Source organism: Corythoichthys intestinalis, chromosome 17 (assembly GCF_030265065.1).
Source record: "Corythoichthys intestinalis isolate RoL2023-P3 chromosome 17, ASM3026506v1, whole genome shotgun sequence".
In the NCBI taxonomy this organism is placed as follows: Eukaryota; Metazoa; Chordata; class Actinopteri; order Syngnathiformes; family Syngnathidae; genus Corythoichthys; species Corythoichthys intestinalis.
In genome coordinates, this window is record NC_080411.1 from 29,300,307 (window position 1) to 29,316,631 (window position 16,325).

The 16,325-nt window shown below is 38.8% G+C and overlaps 2 protein-coding genes across 4 annotated transcripts in view; both read right to left on the minus strand.

The window, feature by feature from the left end:
• Positions 1-10,289, minus strand: part of LOC130906023 (guanine nucleotide-binding protein G(q) subunit alpha-like) — a 38,877-nt gene extending 28,588 nt beyond the window's left edge. The window contains exons 1-2 of the mRNA XM_057819893.1: positions 9,900-10,289; positions 9,587-9,748 (exon numbers count right to left, since the gene is read on the minus strand). Of these exons, the coding sequence (XP_057675876.1) occupies positions 9,587-9,722 (136 nt within the window). The 5' untranslated portion in view covers positions 9,723-9,748; positions 9,900-10,289. The remainder of the gene's footprint in view (positions 1-9,586; positions 9,749-9,899) is intronic.
• A 4,467-nt stretch (positions 10,290-14,756) lies between these two features.
• Positions 14,757-16,325, minus strand: part of hnrpkl (heterogeneous nuclear ribonucleoprotein K, like) — a 33,055-nt gene continuing 31,486 nt past the window's right edge. For all 3 annotated transcript variants that reach the window (XM_057819889.1, XM_057819890.1, XM_057819891.1), the window contains one exon: positions 14,757-15,659. In XM_057819889.1, coding sequence (XP_057675872.1) covers positions 15,629-15,659 — 31 coding nt within the window. In that variant the 3' untranslated portion in view covers positions 14,757-15,628. The remainder of the gene's footprint in view (positions 15,660-16,325) is intronic.

Sequence of the window (16,325 nt, forward strand, 5' to 3'; positions counted from 1 at the left end):
TTAAGATTTAATGAGGCAAAATAACATGCTTTTTCTCTCAAATATATTGTTATAATCATTTGTTTCAGATGTCCTGTAATTATTTTCTGTATAAAAATTAATTTGGTGTTCAAAAAGTCTTTTTTCAAGCTTGAGTCTTGAAAAAGAAGGGGTCGTCTTATAATCAGGGCCGTCTTATATTCGGGCCAATACGGTAATTAGGAAGTTGGACCAGACCAAGGCTTTTACGGAAATACTCTGTAATCTACCCTATACTAGAGCCAGGCGGTTTACCAAAAATTTACCGTTACCGAGATGGTTCATGATGACTGACGTAATTTTGACCATGTCGGTAAATTTGGTATATTAATGAAAGGAAAATATAAAGTCTTTTCATCCCGCTTTCACTCTGTGTTGTTCGGCTATGTTCATTCCCGTTTAAGAAAGCAGTCAGTGCGCTTACGTATGAAGTCACGTGGTTATCAGGAAATCAAACAAGCAGAAGCCCAGTACGATAACGCTAGCGGCTAAAGCCTGAGTTATACTTCCGCCTCAGACCTACGCCGTCAAGGAAGAATCGAGTTACGACCCTACGCCGTAGCCTGACGCGCACCTCTCGATTTTTGTAACCTTCGCGTCGCGTAGACGCGTATGACGTAGCGAAAACGGACTGTGATTGGTCCGCTCAGACTGTTGTTTCCGGTTTACCGCGAAAACACCGCCATTGTACAATAGAATCAAACATTGTTTTCTACACGCAAAAATGGACCAAGCCGACGGGAGTATCATCAAGAGCAAGTCTCGTCAAGAAATTATTATTGTGATTGCCAAATGGCAAGGTCGGCGATCGAAAAAATAAATAAATGGAAGAACCACCGAGACGTGGGTGGTCGGAATCGAGTGGCCACACGAAGCGGTGACCCAGTCGGCCAAAAACTGCCAACTTTTTATCACTTTATGTCGTATTTTTGGTTGGTGCACTTCATCATTTACTGTGTACATATGTTTGCTGTGAGTCTGTGACTTATTTACGTGTCACACTTCAAGTATATAAAGAATAAAGCACAGATTTGGTGTCAAGAGTTGTTTTGATCTTTAATTTTCAATAACAGTTCACACACACGATACATCATCACTGATTGAGAGTGCCTCGGTGCTTTTTATGATAACCTTAAAATCAAGCCTCCCAACGCAGTTTGGGAAGTTCCCTAGACGCCAGAAATCTGCTATGGCTTCCCACTGGCTGGCTGTAGGACACGGCAAACAAATCGGGCTGGAGGGCTTTGCAGACCTTGAACGCAGTGCTCGACGCCAGTTTGAAGCTAGCCGCCACAGCTAGCTCTCTCCACCGGAGTCTAAAACTCTGTGCGGCATCAAAAGTCGGCCAGACCGCCTCGAAACCGTCTTCTGCGTCGCCTGCCCCTCAACATTTGTATGTTCAATATTTATTCAGTGTTGATGAGCAGAATATTTACTTTCAAGAGTTCCATATTGCATTGTTTATTTTTCTCCGACTAGCGGAAGTAAACAAGCATGCCCCAAAACCGTACAAACATAACGCCACATCCCTCAAGTGGCTTGGCGGTGAATTACAGAGCAACGCGTTCCCTCACCGCAGAACTATCGAATGTCGAATGACGCCGTAGTCGCTACGCCGTCACCGCAACGCGGGAGTATAACTCAGGCTTAACTCTACAAGCGAACCTGATGGTGTCGGGGTTAAGGGACCCTTGCCAAACTTTCACCAGACATTAGGGAGACTTTTGGCGCCTCCAGACGGGCTTTCACCCATTGTCGCCCCTGGTTCTCACGACTTCAGGAGAGGGTGCTTTCAGTGCTTTTTACTATTAGCCATCCACAGGCATTTTCGAGTATCGACGCACATAGTGTAGTGCCATCGCCACCTGTTACAGCGGCTCTAACCTTGTCGAAACGGCTGAACTTAATGAGTGGATTGGGCACGACTGCATCTAGCAATCGGTCTCCCGCGTTATTTTGTATCAGGGTGTGTGTGTGATTTCTCTGAAAGCTTTTATGATGGTAAAGCATTCAGCATAAAGTATAATCCAACAGTGTAGCCTATAATATGACCGTGACATGGCCACAGCTATTTTTCTGTATGTGCTTGCTTTATTCTGTGTCATTACTGCCATCATAAAATCTTAAATGTTTAATTGGCATAACAGCTGTATAGCTTAATGTGTGTGTGTATGTGTATGGGGGGTGCATGTGTGTGTGCATGTATTAAAAAAAGTGCTCTGGAAAAAAAAAACTGAAACCTTGAAGTAAACACGAGTGTTGAGTAATTATGTCACAGCAGCCATTAACAATAAGTTGTCTGTTTGAAGTGTACTGTTAGTCTGTAAATCCTTGATGACATGTTTGCATAGTGGTTATATTAATTGTTATAATGTTGCACATTGTTCAAGTCATACAAGCTGTTATAAATGTATAAATCTTCCCAACTAATTTTTTAATCCATCTTGTCCAAATGTTTGTGGGATAAACATTGTGAATGAGTGAATGTTTCTGGGTACCTTTCTCTTGAATGACGTTTTTTCTGAGATGTTATTTTCAACTGTGTTATTGATAGCTTCCTAATGATTTACATTTTTCTCAATGCTTACAATACCTACGTGTATCCATTCCGTTAATGTATAAAACCAATAAAAAATATTTGGAAAAAAGAAGAAAAATGAAAAAAATATGTAAGTCAACATCAACGTCCTGTTCAAACACTGTTTTTTTTTTCCTGTTTGTTTTTTAAGCAACATCGGTGTATAAAACAGCTATTAATATGATGAGTCGCTTGTAAACAGTGTTGAATCTGTATAGTCGCGTATGGAACAATGCGTATTACTGATGTCACAAGTAGGGCGGAAAAGATCTGGAATAACCGCATTTGATTGGCTAAAAAAGTACTGGCATTTAAAAATGTCTGCCAACAACTAGGGGTCTTGATACCTCATGATATGGTGATACAGCGATTAACGATACATTGGTCAGGAAATCATTCTACAAACAACTAATAAACAAAAAAACAAGCTATCTTCATCCGCGCGTGTGAATTTATCAATAGTAGATGTCCAATCCATTTGATCAGGGAGGGTAGCAGCGAATGAATCCCTCCCACTTCAAACGGGCCCCTCCCACTTCTGTGGCCGTCAGTGGCAGCCAATGCCGGGCAACGACGTAATTTGGGAACATTTCAGGTATTACCTGTTGATTTTCAGTCACTTCCAGGTTGGTTTTGGGGAATTTTAGGGTCACTTCCAGTTGATTTTGGGTTACAGAATTACAGAAGTCACCCGGGAATCTCCCAATAGCTTACCGAACGAATGCTATTTTTAGACCGTAACGTCGCATCGTAAAGCGGAAGTGGGACATTATAGACGCGCCCTCGCATACAAATCATTACATTTCTGGTAGTTTTCTCCGGTAATCTTTCAAAAACGAACATGCCGAATTGCCGATCAAACACTGCTACTATGGAACTTGTAGAAACGACTCTAGAGATTACGACATATGAAGGATGTTTTCTTCATACGTTTCCCGCAACCAAAAACTCGGAGGAAAAAATGTGAAGAATGGATCAACCTACGCGGACGTTTACCACCAGTAAGATGAAGCCATTCACATTTCATATGCAGTAAACATTTTGTTGGGGGGCATGGTCCTTCAGAGGACATGGAAGTAAGCCATTTTGATATTTTTTAAATATTTTTTACCGTGGCGTTTTGCCGTGTTGCTTCAGTCTGACAATGAATGACCTGAAAAAAATATTAAAATGGTATCTGACTGCCATTTCTACCTTTTCTGTTGTAAAAAGGGTTGGGGTTTACTAAAAAAACTTTAGTAAGGGGGAAGTGTAAATAAATTATAGAATTAAGATTTGTTACTAATGAAGAAATTAAAAGTGTTCGTTGGCTGTCAACGAGAAGCATTTGCGATCGCTACACATAAAAATAGCAATGTAAATTGCCCCCAAGAACGGTCAGAGACGTAAGACAACCAGAGAATATAATATACAAGAAAGAAAGGGCATATGGTGGTAAAGAATATATTATTGAAACAGGAGAATGTCACTGTACGTGGTGTAAGAAAAAAGGTGTCGATAAAAAAGCTAAGGCTAAGCTTAGGTCGGCTTGTTTGTTTTTTCCGTGTTTTTCAGCCCTTGACACTCAAGCCATCTCTTTAACTGAACATTTGTATGATCTTCTACATCTTTAACCAGTGAATTTGGCACCAGGGTCATCATTTTCGGACAGAATTAGTAGGTTTCTCCTTCGTACACTATTTCCATTCATTTTCTATTGGGGACAAACGGGAAACAGTTGCTAACGTCATGAATATTAATGAGCAGAAGTGACGTGTTGCTTGCGGTACGCTATTGAATATGCAGTGAATCAAACTCAACAGGAAGTTAAGCCTGTTGCAATATGTAATAATTCCATTTATCGCACGATAAATAAAAATGAAGGCGGTCATTTTTCCGCTGCGATTCTCAGACATGCTGTTAAAAGTTCGGATTCCTTGTTACCAACTGCGCAAAATGCATCTTCGTCCCAGGTCCGGCAAAAAATAGCACCGGAGCCAATCGTTCCCGTTATATCCTATTGTTCAACGTATACCGGCCGTGTCAGTGCTCCGGATTGACTGCGGACCATCTCCGGCGTGTCGGAGTTGTTGACGTGTGGGCGCTCCCGTCAGGGGTGACATTTCACGTGGGGCGGCATAACCTTTTGGTATGCAAAGTATTACGATATAAAGTGGTACCTAGACATACAATCGCTTCAACACACGATCTCTTCGACATCCGACGTAAAATTTGACTCGCCATTTGTTTCTACATTCTACATGCTTGAAATACGATTTATGACAGCACCGCAGTGTCTTTGTTTTCCCGCAAGATGTACGCACGGCAGATTTTCTTGTGAGAAATCACATAGGTTCCAACAATGTTAGTGCAGGTGGTGAAAAAAAATGAAAAAGGTGAGGCTTACCATTGAAATTAAGATAGAAATGTGCGCTTCCGTGAACTGGCTCGACAATACTGCCGTAGAATGTCTCCATTCACCAGTCTTTATAAGGTAAAGTGACAATTATAATTGTGGTAACATCTGCAAGGAAGTCGCCAGCTTCGTCAGGTTTTTAATCATTTATTTCAGAACTTGTTCAGCACAATGCTCCTTTGTCCCCTGCAGTTTTTGCCAAAAACAAAAGGACATTAAAAGTGAAACTAAAATCTCTACCGCACGCCCCTATCTCACTGTGACGTCAGCCACGCGGTGGGTTCAGGTACAGTACGCAAAACACATCCGCCACATTAGAACCCGATTCATTACTTTATTACAGGAATTATCATTATTGTTATTTAAGTATTATTCCAATTTTTATTTATAATTTCTTTGTTTTGCTCTTTGTGACTGCTATTTTCAATAGTAACAGCAGTATTTATTGAGGATTTAGTGTAGGTTTTCGGGCTGTGGAAGGAATTAATGGAATTATAATGTATTCTTATGGGAAAACCTGCCTCTCATACGACCATTTAGACTTACAATCAAGGTCCTGGAACGAATTAACTTCGTATGTAGAGGTAACACTGTAATCACCATATCAACAACTACACGGACCATATCAAGGAAATACTGGCTTTGTTCAGGTTTTTCTCCACTTTTATACATCAGGAAAAAATTAATATGTTTTTACTTTTGAACAGGACTCTTTCTGTTCGTATGCATATGATACAGGTGCCCTCTTCTCTTTAACCTATTTACTAAAATGGTATTTTATTTTCAATTTCCTACATTTACTTTTAAAGCACTGCGTTTATTTTGAAGTCTAGTACAAAAACATGTCAATACGGTACCCCGAGTATCGGGCGCCTTTTGTAAAGCAGCACATGCTGAAAATTACGACATTTTCTCACATTTAGCGCCACACAGCGTTTAAAAGGTGGTGTGAAAATTTTAGTCACTTTTCTTTTTTTCTCACATATATTAATTATTAAGCAACTTAAACTTTAAATCCAGGACTAAATATTTAATTTAAATTTTCAATTGAAATCTTAACTTTATATCCTAAATATAAATCTTAAATCTAAATCTTAAATATAAATCTCAAATATATATCTTAAATCTAAATCTTTAATGTATATCCTAAATGTAAATCTTAAATTTATGTCCTTAATTTAATCAACAGTGCTCTCCAGTCCAACAGAGACCCTGGTGGCTATTCATAGTAAACTTTACTGGCCTCAAGTACCGTATTGGCCCGAATATAAGACGGTGTTTTTTGCATTGAAATAAGATTGAAAAAGAGGGGGTCGTCTTATATTCGTGGTCTAGACATTATACCCATTCACGACTAGCCTGGTACTCCAGACTCACCGCTGTTCCAGCTTTTGAGTCTGGCCACCATTAAGCGGATAAAATTTCCAGGGCGGAGCAAGCCACAGCAAACAGACAGCGAAGTGGACCAATCGGCGACGGGCGGATGCGACGTTAGAAATGCGACGAGGGATTTGCGTGCGGAAGTAAACATACGAGGAGAGCGGAGTTTATTCAACATGGCTAGCGCGAGACAGACTGTTGTCAATGACTTGTGTCGATGTGTTTTTGGTCATTTAAAACTGATTTTACCGTGGACTGGAACATACTCTCGGCTCTCCGATTCGCCATCCGTGTTGTTGTGGAGACGACTTCTGACGCGGAAGAGTGACGTTGCTCGTTAAGAACACGTCACGCAAATAAACGAATCTGATTTGACGATTGATTTTGTACTTACTTGAGAGGCCGTTAATGGGCTGGGTCCCAGACTATTCTCTCAGTGTTTGAAAAATACAGGGAGAACAGTCTGGCCGTGCCAGGCAAATTCACGGTACTAGATGACGCCAGATATCATTGAAGCGATGTTCTGTTATGACAGATCTCAGCTACTCTCCCCATTCACGACGCTAGATGGTGCCAGATATCATTGAAGCGATGTTCTGTCATGACAGATCTCAGCTACTAGTTTAACCAGTTTGCATTACCTTATTGCAATGTTTTTCCTTATTCAGATTTGTTTCAAGACTACAGTTACAGTTAGACTTCACTTTGATAATTAATGCAGTTATTGCAATTTTGTTGTTTTATCACAATAGATTGGTTTATTTACATTTTAAAAACCAGAAGCCATTCATTGACGAATTTGATTGCACTTTAGTTTACATATTTCAATGTTCAGGTATTAAGATTTGAATGAGGCAAAATAACATGCTTTTTCTCTCAAATATATTCTTATAATAATTTGTTTCAGATATACTGTAAATATTTTCTGTATAAAAATTCATTTGGTGTTTTTTTCAAACTTGAGTCTTGAAAAAGAGGGGGTCGTCTTATAATCAGGGCCGTCTCATATTCGGGCCAATACGGTAAGTAAAAGTGACACGAAAAACACAAAATACTCTTTAAATAAAGTTTCTCCAAAATGTGTATTTTACCTAGATATTGTTATTATTTCAATGATCTATTTCCAAGAGCCGACTGCTACTGCTGACTAGGTTTTATTCTTTTTCAAGCAATGTAAACAAACACAGACTGAGCTGCTCCAGCTTTTTAGTTTCACCCATTTCCAGATTTAACATTTAAATGTAAGATTTATATATATTTAGGATTTACATTTAGGATATATATTTAAGATTTATATTCAAGATATACAGTACTGTGCAAAAGTTTTAGGCAGGTGTCCTGCCTAAAACTTTTGCACAGTACTGTATATCTGAGATTTATATTTAACATTTAGATTTAAGATATAGATTTAAGGTTTATATTTAAGATTTATATTTAAAGGGTATGACAACACCAAGGGAAATGCTAATATTCCATCATTTATCCATCAACGCATGCCTTTTGAATTCATATCATGCCACTTCGTATAATTACACACATCGCAACACCAAGAAAATGATAGAAATTAGGTCGATTGTCAAGCTAAAAGGACCCACCCCCGAGATGCCGGAAATCTAGCATATTGTGTGCGTGACGTCACTATAAGGAAACAACCGGCTCAGTGCTTAGTACTGAATGGCGGCGATGATGGCGGACAATTTTGTTTTTATTTGCAGCGACGAAGCCGACGTAACGAACATTCTTCTAATGGTGACGAGGAGAGTTATGAACCTTTCTTTGGTGTTTTGGGTTATCAATTTGAGCCCAAACGAAAGCCAATGCAGCCTAATGAAAGGATCATTGAGGGGAGCAATCACACTGATGAAACACAATCACCGAATGGTTTGTTTTGCATCTCTTTTTGTGAAGCTGATACACCGTGACCGCAAAATAAAGTAATGTATAGAATAATTATCATTTAATATGCTATCATCAGTTTTCGCTCTGCCAACCGACACAAATATGAATGGGATTAGAGGATTTGTTCTATATATTTTACGAGCGATAATTTATACATGTGTCCAGTCCTATATCCAATGCGTGATATGTTTTTTATTATAAAAGACTACTCACTCTGGCCATTTCGAGCTTGGCTGCTCCGCTCCTTTGGTTAGCCTGGGTGGACTCATCAGAGCCAGTCGTCCTCTTTCTTGATATCTCGGGACATTTAGGAAGCTGCGCGTGTATGGTGGCTGCTTTCATCAGCAATTTCTTAGCAAAACCTGATTTCATTTGTCCATAGTTCGAATAGCTTTCAGGTGTAAAATGCGCACCACACAAAACCGTGCCGAAGGCTGGGTCTGCAAAATTAGCCCTCTTAGCACGGACGAACTTTACACATTGTCTGCGTAGTCCAGCTCTTTTTCTCGCGTTCGGGAACTCATGGGTACTGCATTGCGACAAATGGCTATTTGTAGACCACATAGCATGACAGGTTTGAACCATTTTAGCTATTTTTTGATAAAACACGAACGTAACTCTCTCGTCAATAAACAACGATTGCACCTGCCTCGACCTTTCATTTCCTTGTTATGACGTCTCCGCCCCATTCGGCTGTTTCCGGAATACTTTCGGAAATGTTCGTAATTTTCGATCTATTTTCGATAATTGCTCATGAATGCGATTTATTTTTTTTGTTAACTTTATTAATATTTGTTATCTTGCCACATAACGGTTCTATTGATATCTCACGGCCCCTTAGTGTTTTCATACCATTTAAGATTTATATTTAGGATATACATTTAAGATATATATTTACAATTTACATTTAATATTTCAATTAAATATTTAGTCCTGGATTTAAATATCCAGGTCTAATACTTATCATTAACAACAAATATTTAAGTTGCTAAATAATGTTATGAATGTACAAAAGAAGTGACTAAAATTTTTACACCACATTTTAAACACTGTGTGGTGCTAAATGTGAGAAATGTTTTCATATATGGCGCCCCATACCCGAGTGGTAAATATTTTTATGTTTTCTTCTACCAGAATAATCTACACACACAGCGGCTGTTCGTTTTCGTCCGTCACACGTGACATTTATAAACTATTGTGTAACCAAAGGCGTTGCGGCGGAGCACAAAGACTTAATTGTATGCTTATTAACACTTCTGAAAGACAAATCTATGTTTCCAGATTTGTGTTGCTATTTAAATTACTTTTTTAATTACCGAGCAGGAGCAGCTTGTATTCCCGCTTCGAGTCCCTCTTGTCGCGGCGTAGCTGCCTCTCGATCTCGTCGTTGATCCTCCGAGCCTCTTTGGCCTCCGGGCTGAGGCAGCAAGCCCCCGCAGCCATCAGTGTCATCGTACCCGGCTTTAGGCGTCGCCTCCCTGGTCACGGACACAAACATGATGCCAGTTAAGCGCTGAAGCTAGAGTGGGATAAAGAAGGCAAGTACATCCACGAGTCTACTAAAGTCATTGAGAAGCACGAACTATTTAACTTACAAAAGTTGACTTTTTTTTTAATTTAAAAAATTACCTTAGTACGTAGCTTTTCCTTTTAAATGTTGAGCCAAGTTTTAGGACTCTCGGCGGGCGTGGTGGTTGTGCTGAATATGGCGGAGTTTCACTTCATGTTCCCATGAAACATTTGTTTTCAAACTTCAAAAGACGACGAAAAGTTTTAGTCTTGTCGAGGAAGGAGACAACAAACTCCACAGCCGACTTTGGGGACTAGAATGCGGGGTTTGGGTCTTCGTCCCCACCGCGGTGACCCCCCTGCAGCCAGTGTGCGATGGTTCACTGAGCTCTGCGTGGATGGCGCATGTGACGGGGAGAAGAAGGGACTGCTCCTCGCTCTTGCTCTCTCTCCGGTGATGGGAAAGCGTGTGGGTTCTCGTCTATTACATTAGTGTATCTCGTTTCCGGTAATAAGCGAACGCTGGCTGCGGATGGATGGGACACATGTGACATAAGAGTATCGCGATATTTCAACAACTAAACTGTTGTACTAAACACAGAAAGTGAAGAAAACCGTAGTTTTCTTGCTCGTTAAGTACTCAACGGAGAATAAAGCTTCTACCTGATGATGCTGATAATATAACATCTTTGATTTAGGATATAACTGCAGGGGTGAAAGTGGCTAGAATTTCTTGCAGGAAGGTCGCCACGGAGCCAGAAATTTTATTTATTTATTTATTTATTTTTACTTTGGGGGGGGGGGGGGGGGGGGCAAACCTCCTAAAACTACTGAAATGCAAAGAAAACTGTTTTGACACAGTTATTTCTATAACTCATACAAAAACTGATTTTCATTCAAAATTGTATTTTTTCAATGATTTGCAAAATAAAAGTTAACAAAAACAGCAATAATCCCAACCTCCATCTCCTAATTTTTATTTTCCCTCATTTCCTCACATACTACTGTAAGTGCCAAATCTCAATTTTAACTACATAAGAAGATAGGATGCACATTAAAATTGAAGTTAATGTAAACATTTACTTTTTTTTTTTAATAATAAAGATATAAGAAACATACATTCAGAAAAATAAGTACAAATGACTCATATTACGCAGAGTTAAATGGAATACAGTATATTTTGAAGATCGCGCAAGCATTGACTTTTTTAAATCATAAGAAAATGAATAAGTAGCCAAACATAAATGAACAAATATAAGTCCAAAGTGCACATTGACAGCTAAGATGTTCTGAACCTCCCCATCAGAGCAAATAAAACTAAATATGATAAATAAGCCTCCTCAACTCTCTCCTTGCTCTTAAAGATTTGATCCATTTTCTGTTGCGTCGCCCTTTTTTTGTCGCATCAATTCAAAAACTTTTTGTTGTTGTTGCTGGTCCAGAAAACATGCACTAGCTAGCTATCTCTGCTGATCACATGTCAGTATGTCTGCCAATTGAACGGATAAATGAGTCCAGGCGTTTTGCTTTGCCACGTGCATTTCCACATTGACGTGACTCATCATCGTCAGACTCGGATAACTGCAGCAGCTAGGGAAACCTTCATGCCGTCCGTGGAATAAAATAAATAACATCGGTGGAAACGGATTACGCTACACAAGCATGTAAATCTGATGTTGGTAGATTGTTTTCTTCTTGATGAAATGCATGTGTGGCAGCTCAGCATTTAAAAATTTTTTTTTACATAACGTTTTGACAGTTGCCGTCATATTGTTGGAATCGAACCACCATGTACCGGAACAGTTTTCCGGCCCTGAATCTTATACCGGAACTGCGTTCCTGCCCTGAATCTTATACCGGAACTGCGTTCCTGACCGTTCTGGCCCACTTTCACCCCTGTATAACTGCTTATAAAAACTATTTCTCTGACCTATTAAAAACCAAGAAGCAACTGGAGTTTGCAAAGCTGTTCTTTCACAAGTTCTTATCTTTTATTAACTTAAGAGCAGAGGTGGGTAGAGTAGCCAAAAATTGTACTCAAGTAATAGTAGCGTTACTTCAAAAAAATATTACTGAAGTTAAAGTAGTCATCCAAAAAATGTGCACAAGTAAAGTATTTAGTTAAAAGACTACTGAAGTCATGAGTAACATCATGAATAACTGCTTACAAATTTGTTTGATTTTTTTTTTTCTCACAGCAGTTATCTACACTGCTGGCCAAATGTATTGGCACCACTGCAATTCTGTCAGATAATGCTCAGTTACTCCAAGAAAATGATTTCAATCACAAATGCGTTGGTAGTAACATCTTTATTTATTTTGCTTGCAGTTAAAAAACACAAAAGAGAATGGGGGGAAAAAATAAATCATTATAGTTTCACACAAAACTTAAAAAATGAGCCAGACAAAGGTATTGGCACCCTCGGCCTAATACTTGGTAGCACAACCTTTTGACAAAATAACCGCAAACGACCACTTCCGGTATCCATCAATTTGTTTTTTACAATGCGCTGCTAGAATTTTAGACCATTCTTCTTTGGCCAACTGCTCCAGGTCTTTGGTATTTGAAGGGTGCCTTCTCCATACTGCCATTTCCAGATCTCCAGAGGTGTACTAGTATTGGCACCCTTTGAAAAATCATGTGATATTTCTGTAATTTGTGTAATTAACAGCACGTTACTTACCTCTGGCACATAACAGGTGGTGGCAATAACTACATCACACTTGCAGCCAGTTAAAATAGATTAAAGTTGACTCAACCTCTGTCCTGTGTCCTTGTTTGTACCACAGTCTTCTTTCTCTTCTCCATGCTCAAAGAACTGTCTGAGGACTTGAGAAGCAAAATTGTGATGAAGCATGGGCAATGTCAAGGCTACAAGTCCATCTCCAAAGACCCGAATGTTCCTGTGTCTACCGTGTGCAGTGTCATCAATAGGTTTAAAGCCTATGGCACTGTCGCTAACCATCCTAAATGTGGACGGAAAAGAAAAATTGACGAGAGATTTCAACGAAAGATTGCGCGCATAGTGGATAAAGAACCTCGACTAACATCCAAACAAGTTCAAGCTGTCCTGCAGTCTGAGGGTACAACCGTATCAACCCGTACTATCCGTCGGCGCCTGAATGAAATGGGACTCTATGGTAGGTTACCGAGGAAGACCCCACTTCTAACCCAGAGACATAAAAGAAGCCAGGCTGGAGTTTGCCAAAACCTACCTGAGAAAGCCAAACATGTTTTGGAAGAATGTTCTCTGGCCAGATGAGACAAAAGTAGAGCTTTTTGGGAAAAGCCATCAATAGAGTTTACAGGGAAAAAAACAAGGCCTTCAAAGAAAAGAACAAGGTCCCCACAGCCAAATATATCGGATGTTCCCTGATGTTTTGGGGTTGCTTTCCTGCCTCTGGCACTGGACTGCTTGACCGTGTGCATTGCATTATAAAGTCTGAAGACTACCAACAAATTTTGCGGCATAATGTAGGGCCCAGTGTGAGAAAGCTGGGTCTCCCTCAGAAGCCATGGGTCTTCCAGCAGGACAATGACCCAAAACCCACTTCAAAAATCACTAGAAAATGGTTTGAGAGAAAGCTCTGGAGACTTCTAAAGTGCCAGCAATGAGTCCAGACCTGAACCCCATAGAACACCTGTGGAGAAATCTGAAAATGGCAATTTGGAGAAGGCACCCTTCAAATCTCAGAGACCTGGAGTAGTTGGCCAAAGAAGAATGGTCTAAAATTCCAGCAAAGTATTGTAAGAAACTCACTGATGGATACCGGAAGCGGTTGTTCGCAGTTATTTTTTCTGAAGTTTGCGCTACCAAGTATTCGGCTGAGGGTTCCAATACTTTTGTCCAGTCGATTTTTTAAAGTTCTGTGTAAAATGCTAATTTTTTTTCATTCTCTTTTGTTTTTTTTCATTGCAAGCAAAATAAATGAAGATATTACAACCAAAGCATTTTTAATTGCAATCATTTTCTGAGAGAAATTGAGCATTATCTGACAGAATTGCAGGGGTGCCAATGCTTTTGGCCAGCAGTGTATATGAACTGTTGTTACAATGATACTGTACAATAACCCATTACATAACCACATTACGCCAAAGAAACACACACAAAAAAGAAAATCATTGAATTCCGGCGAGAGGGAAAAAAAGACAGAAATGAAGCATTATTCATCCAAAGAGCATGAGTGCCCTCTAATGGAGAAAATACGTCCTAGTTTGAATATTTCCTTCATAGTTACTATTATGAAATAAAAAGGATAATATCTCTGGTTTTCCGTGGTCAATCTGTTCCAAATAAAGAGAGAGGTAAAAATCTGCGCTTTCGATGTTATGGGAAGCGCTCTATAGCAAATACTTCATTTTTGATGGTGTTTTAAACCATCACGTGATTGAACAGCCTGGCGTGATCACAGAACAGCAAGCTTGCTTCTGATTGGTACAATGGAGTGATGTGATTATTGTTGCGACATCTCATTGGTGAATTGGTAGAGCTACTCTTGGCATCGCTGGCAAAAAATAAATCAATTATGAAGAATAAAGAGGAAAAATGTAATGACTAGCGTAGCCCAAAGTAGCAGAGTCTTCACAAATTTACTTAAGTGAAAAAGTATCGCTTAGTAAAACTACTCTCGGAAGTACATTTTTCTCAAAATGTTACTCAAGTAAATGCAATGTAGTACATGTAACACGCTGCGTTACTCCCCATCTCTGCGTAAAGACTTAAATAAATAAAACATTTTAAAAATCAATAAAAATCATGTACAGTATCAGGATTTTTTTCTACTGTATCAAAGCAGATTACCCACAAAATGTACAGTTAGTATTTATGAACATTAAAAAAGGCAACATATGGAGATTCTTGCTTTTCACTTGGCAGCAGCCATTGGCAGTATTGATGTAACAGAAATAAGCTTTCCCTCCCAAAAAAAGATGCTTACTCTAGCCCCTGCCACCCCCCCCCAAAAAAAAAACCAGCCTTTGTTTAATAGTTCCCAACAAATAACAAAATTTAGATTTTTGTCAGTTGAGCTAAAATAAAAATGTTTCTTGTTATTTTTCCCAAGCCATTGCACCACCCCAGTTGTATACCAAATAACTTTGGCAGGCGGGTGGAAAACAAACAAACTTTTATTTAGCAAAAACACTTCAGGATATCAGTCACAGGTAACCAGAAGGTTATGTACCAACACTTTACAAACACCTGTAAACCACATAGATGATCAAACACAACAAGACTTAAAACAAAAAAAAACAAAAAAAAAAAAAAACATCCCAAAGCATTCATTTGGCAAGAGGAAAAAAAACATGTAAATATTGTATACATCATTTGTACAGCGTATCGCCGCTATATGAAAACAATGTAAAAAATCTTAAAGTATTAAACATTCATCAAATATCAAAGCAAATGCGTAACTTTTGAACAAGAGTCTTTTTAGCACAATAGTAATGTGTAGATAAAAGAGAAGGGACATTGACAGACTGAAGAAAATATTCACAGTTGATCATTCTAGTTTTGAAGTTGTCACAAGGCTGACGACAAATGGCGACGCTATCCAAGTCCATCAATAATGCCAACTACTGCTAATTTCCATGGCCATAAAATGTGTAACTCAAATTAAAAAAAACACTGCATGCTGCACTGTAATGCAAACAACTTTAAAGATAATTTGATGACATCATTTATTTAAAAAACACCAGCACAGAGACATATTATGGGGCAGTTTTTTTGTGTTTTTTAAATACTTTTCTGAAGTTAATTTAGATACAGTAGAACTGACCCTTTCACGATGGAGAAATGTCAGCTCTACAGCAAACTGTACACATTTGCTTCACTTGACTTGCTCTTGTCCTAAAAGAATCGACCAGAATACTGCTTCACACTGAGGAGAAAGCAAACAAGGAAAACAACCGATCAGAAAAGTCAGGAAAAATCAACTTGGAAAAATAAAAAAGCAGGACATATTGGGACTTGTAAACAGTCCTTCAGGCCTGGGTTTTACTCAATGTTTACAGTTATTTTTACATCCATCTAACAGGCCAACTAGTCTGCAAAGTAAATATTTCACAGTACAGAAATTTTATGAACACTTGAAGCATATTTCTTTGAAATCTCTTTTATAATGTTTATACCTCAATTAGTTTATCTAAGAACCCAACTAGTCGGCAGGGTACATAATTGCCATTCAGGAATTTCTTTACTTCATCACGTTTAGGGTCCCCCCAGGATTGATAAATCCAAATTCAAGACTTTTAAGACCTTTTTTAATGCCATTTCAACTGAAAATTAATACTTTTCTCGCACCCATTATTTAGATAATATTGAATCATATTAAAAAAATAAAGCACTGAACATCAAATTGAACCTCAATTTCTAAGTGTGTTCGACAAAAGAATGCACATTTACTGAAGATACAATTAAAACACATTTAGAGATGCACGATAATATCGGTCACGGATAATTATCGGCCGATAATGGCAATTATGACGTCACACAGATAATCCAGATAAAACGAAATTCAACCGATAATGCAATCCGATAATTATAT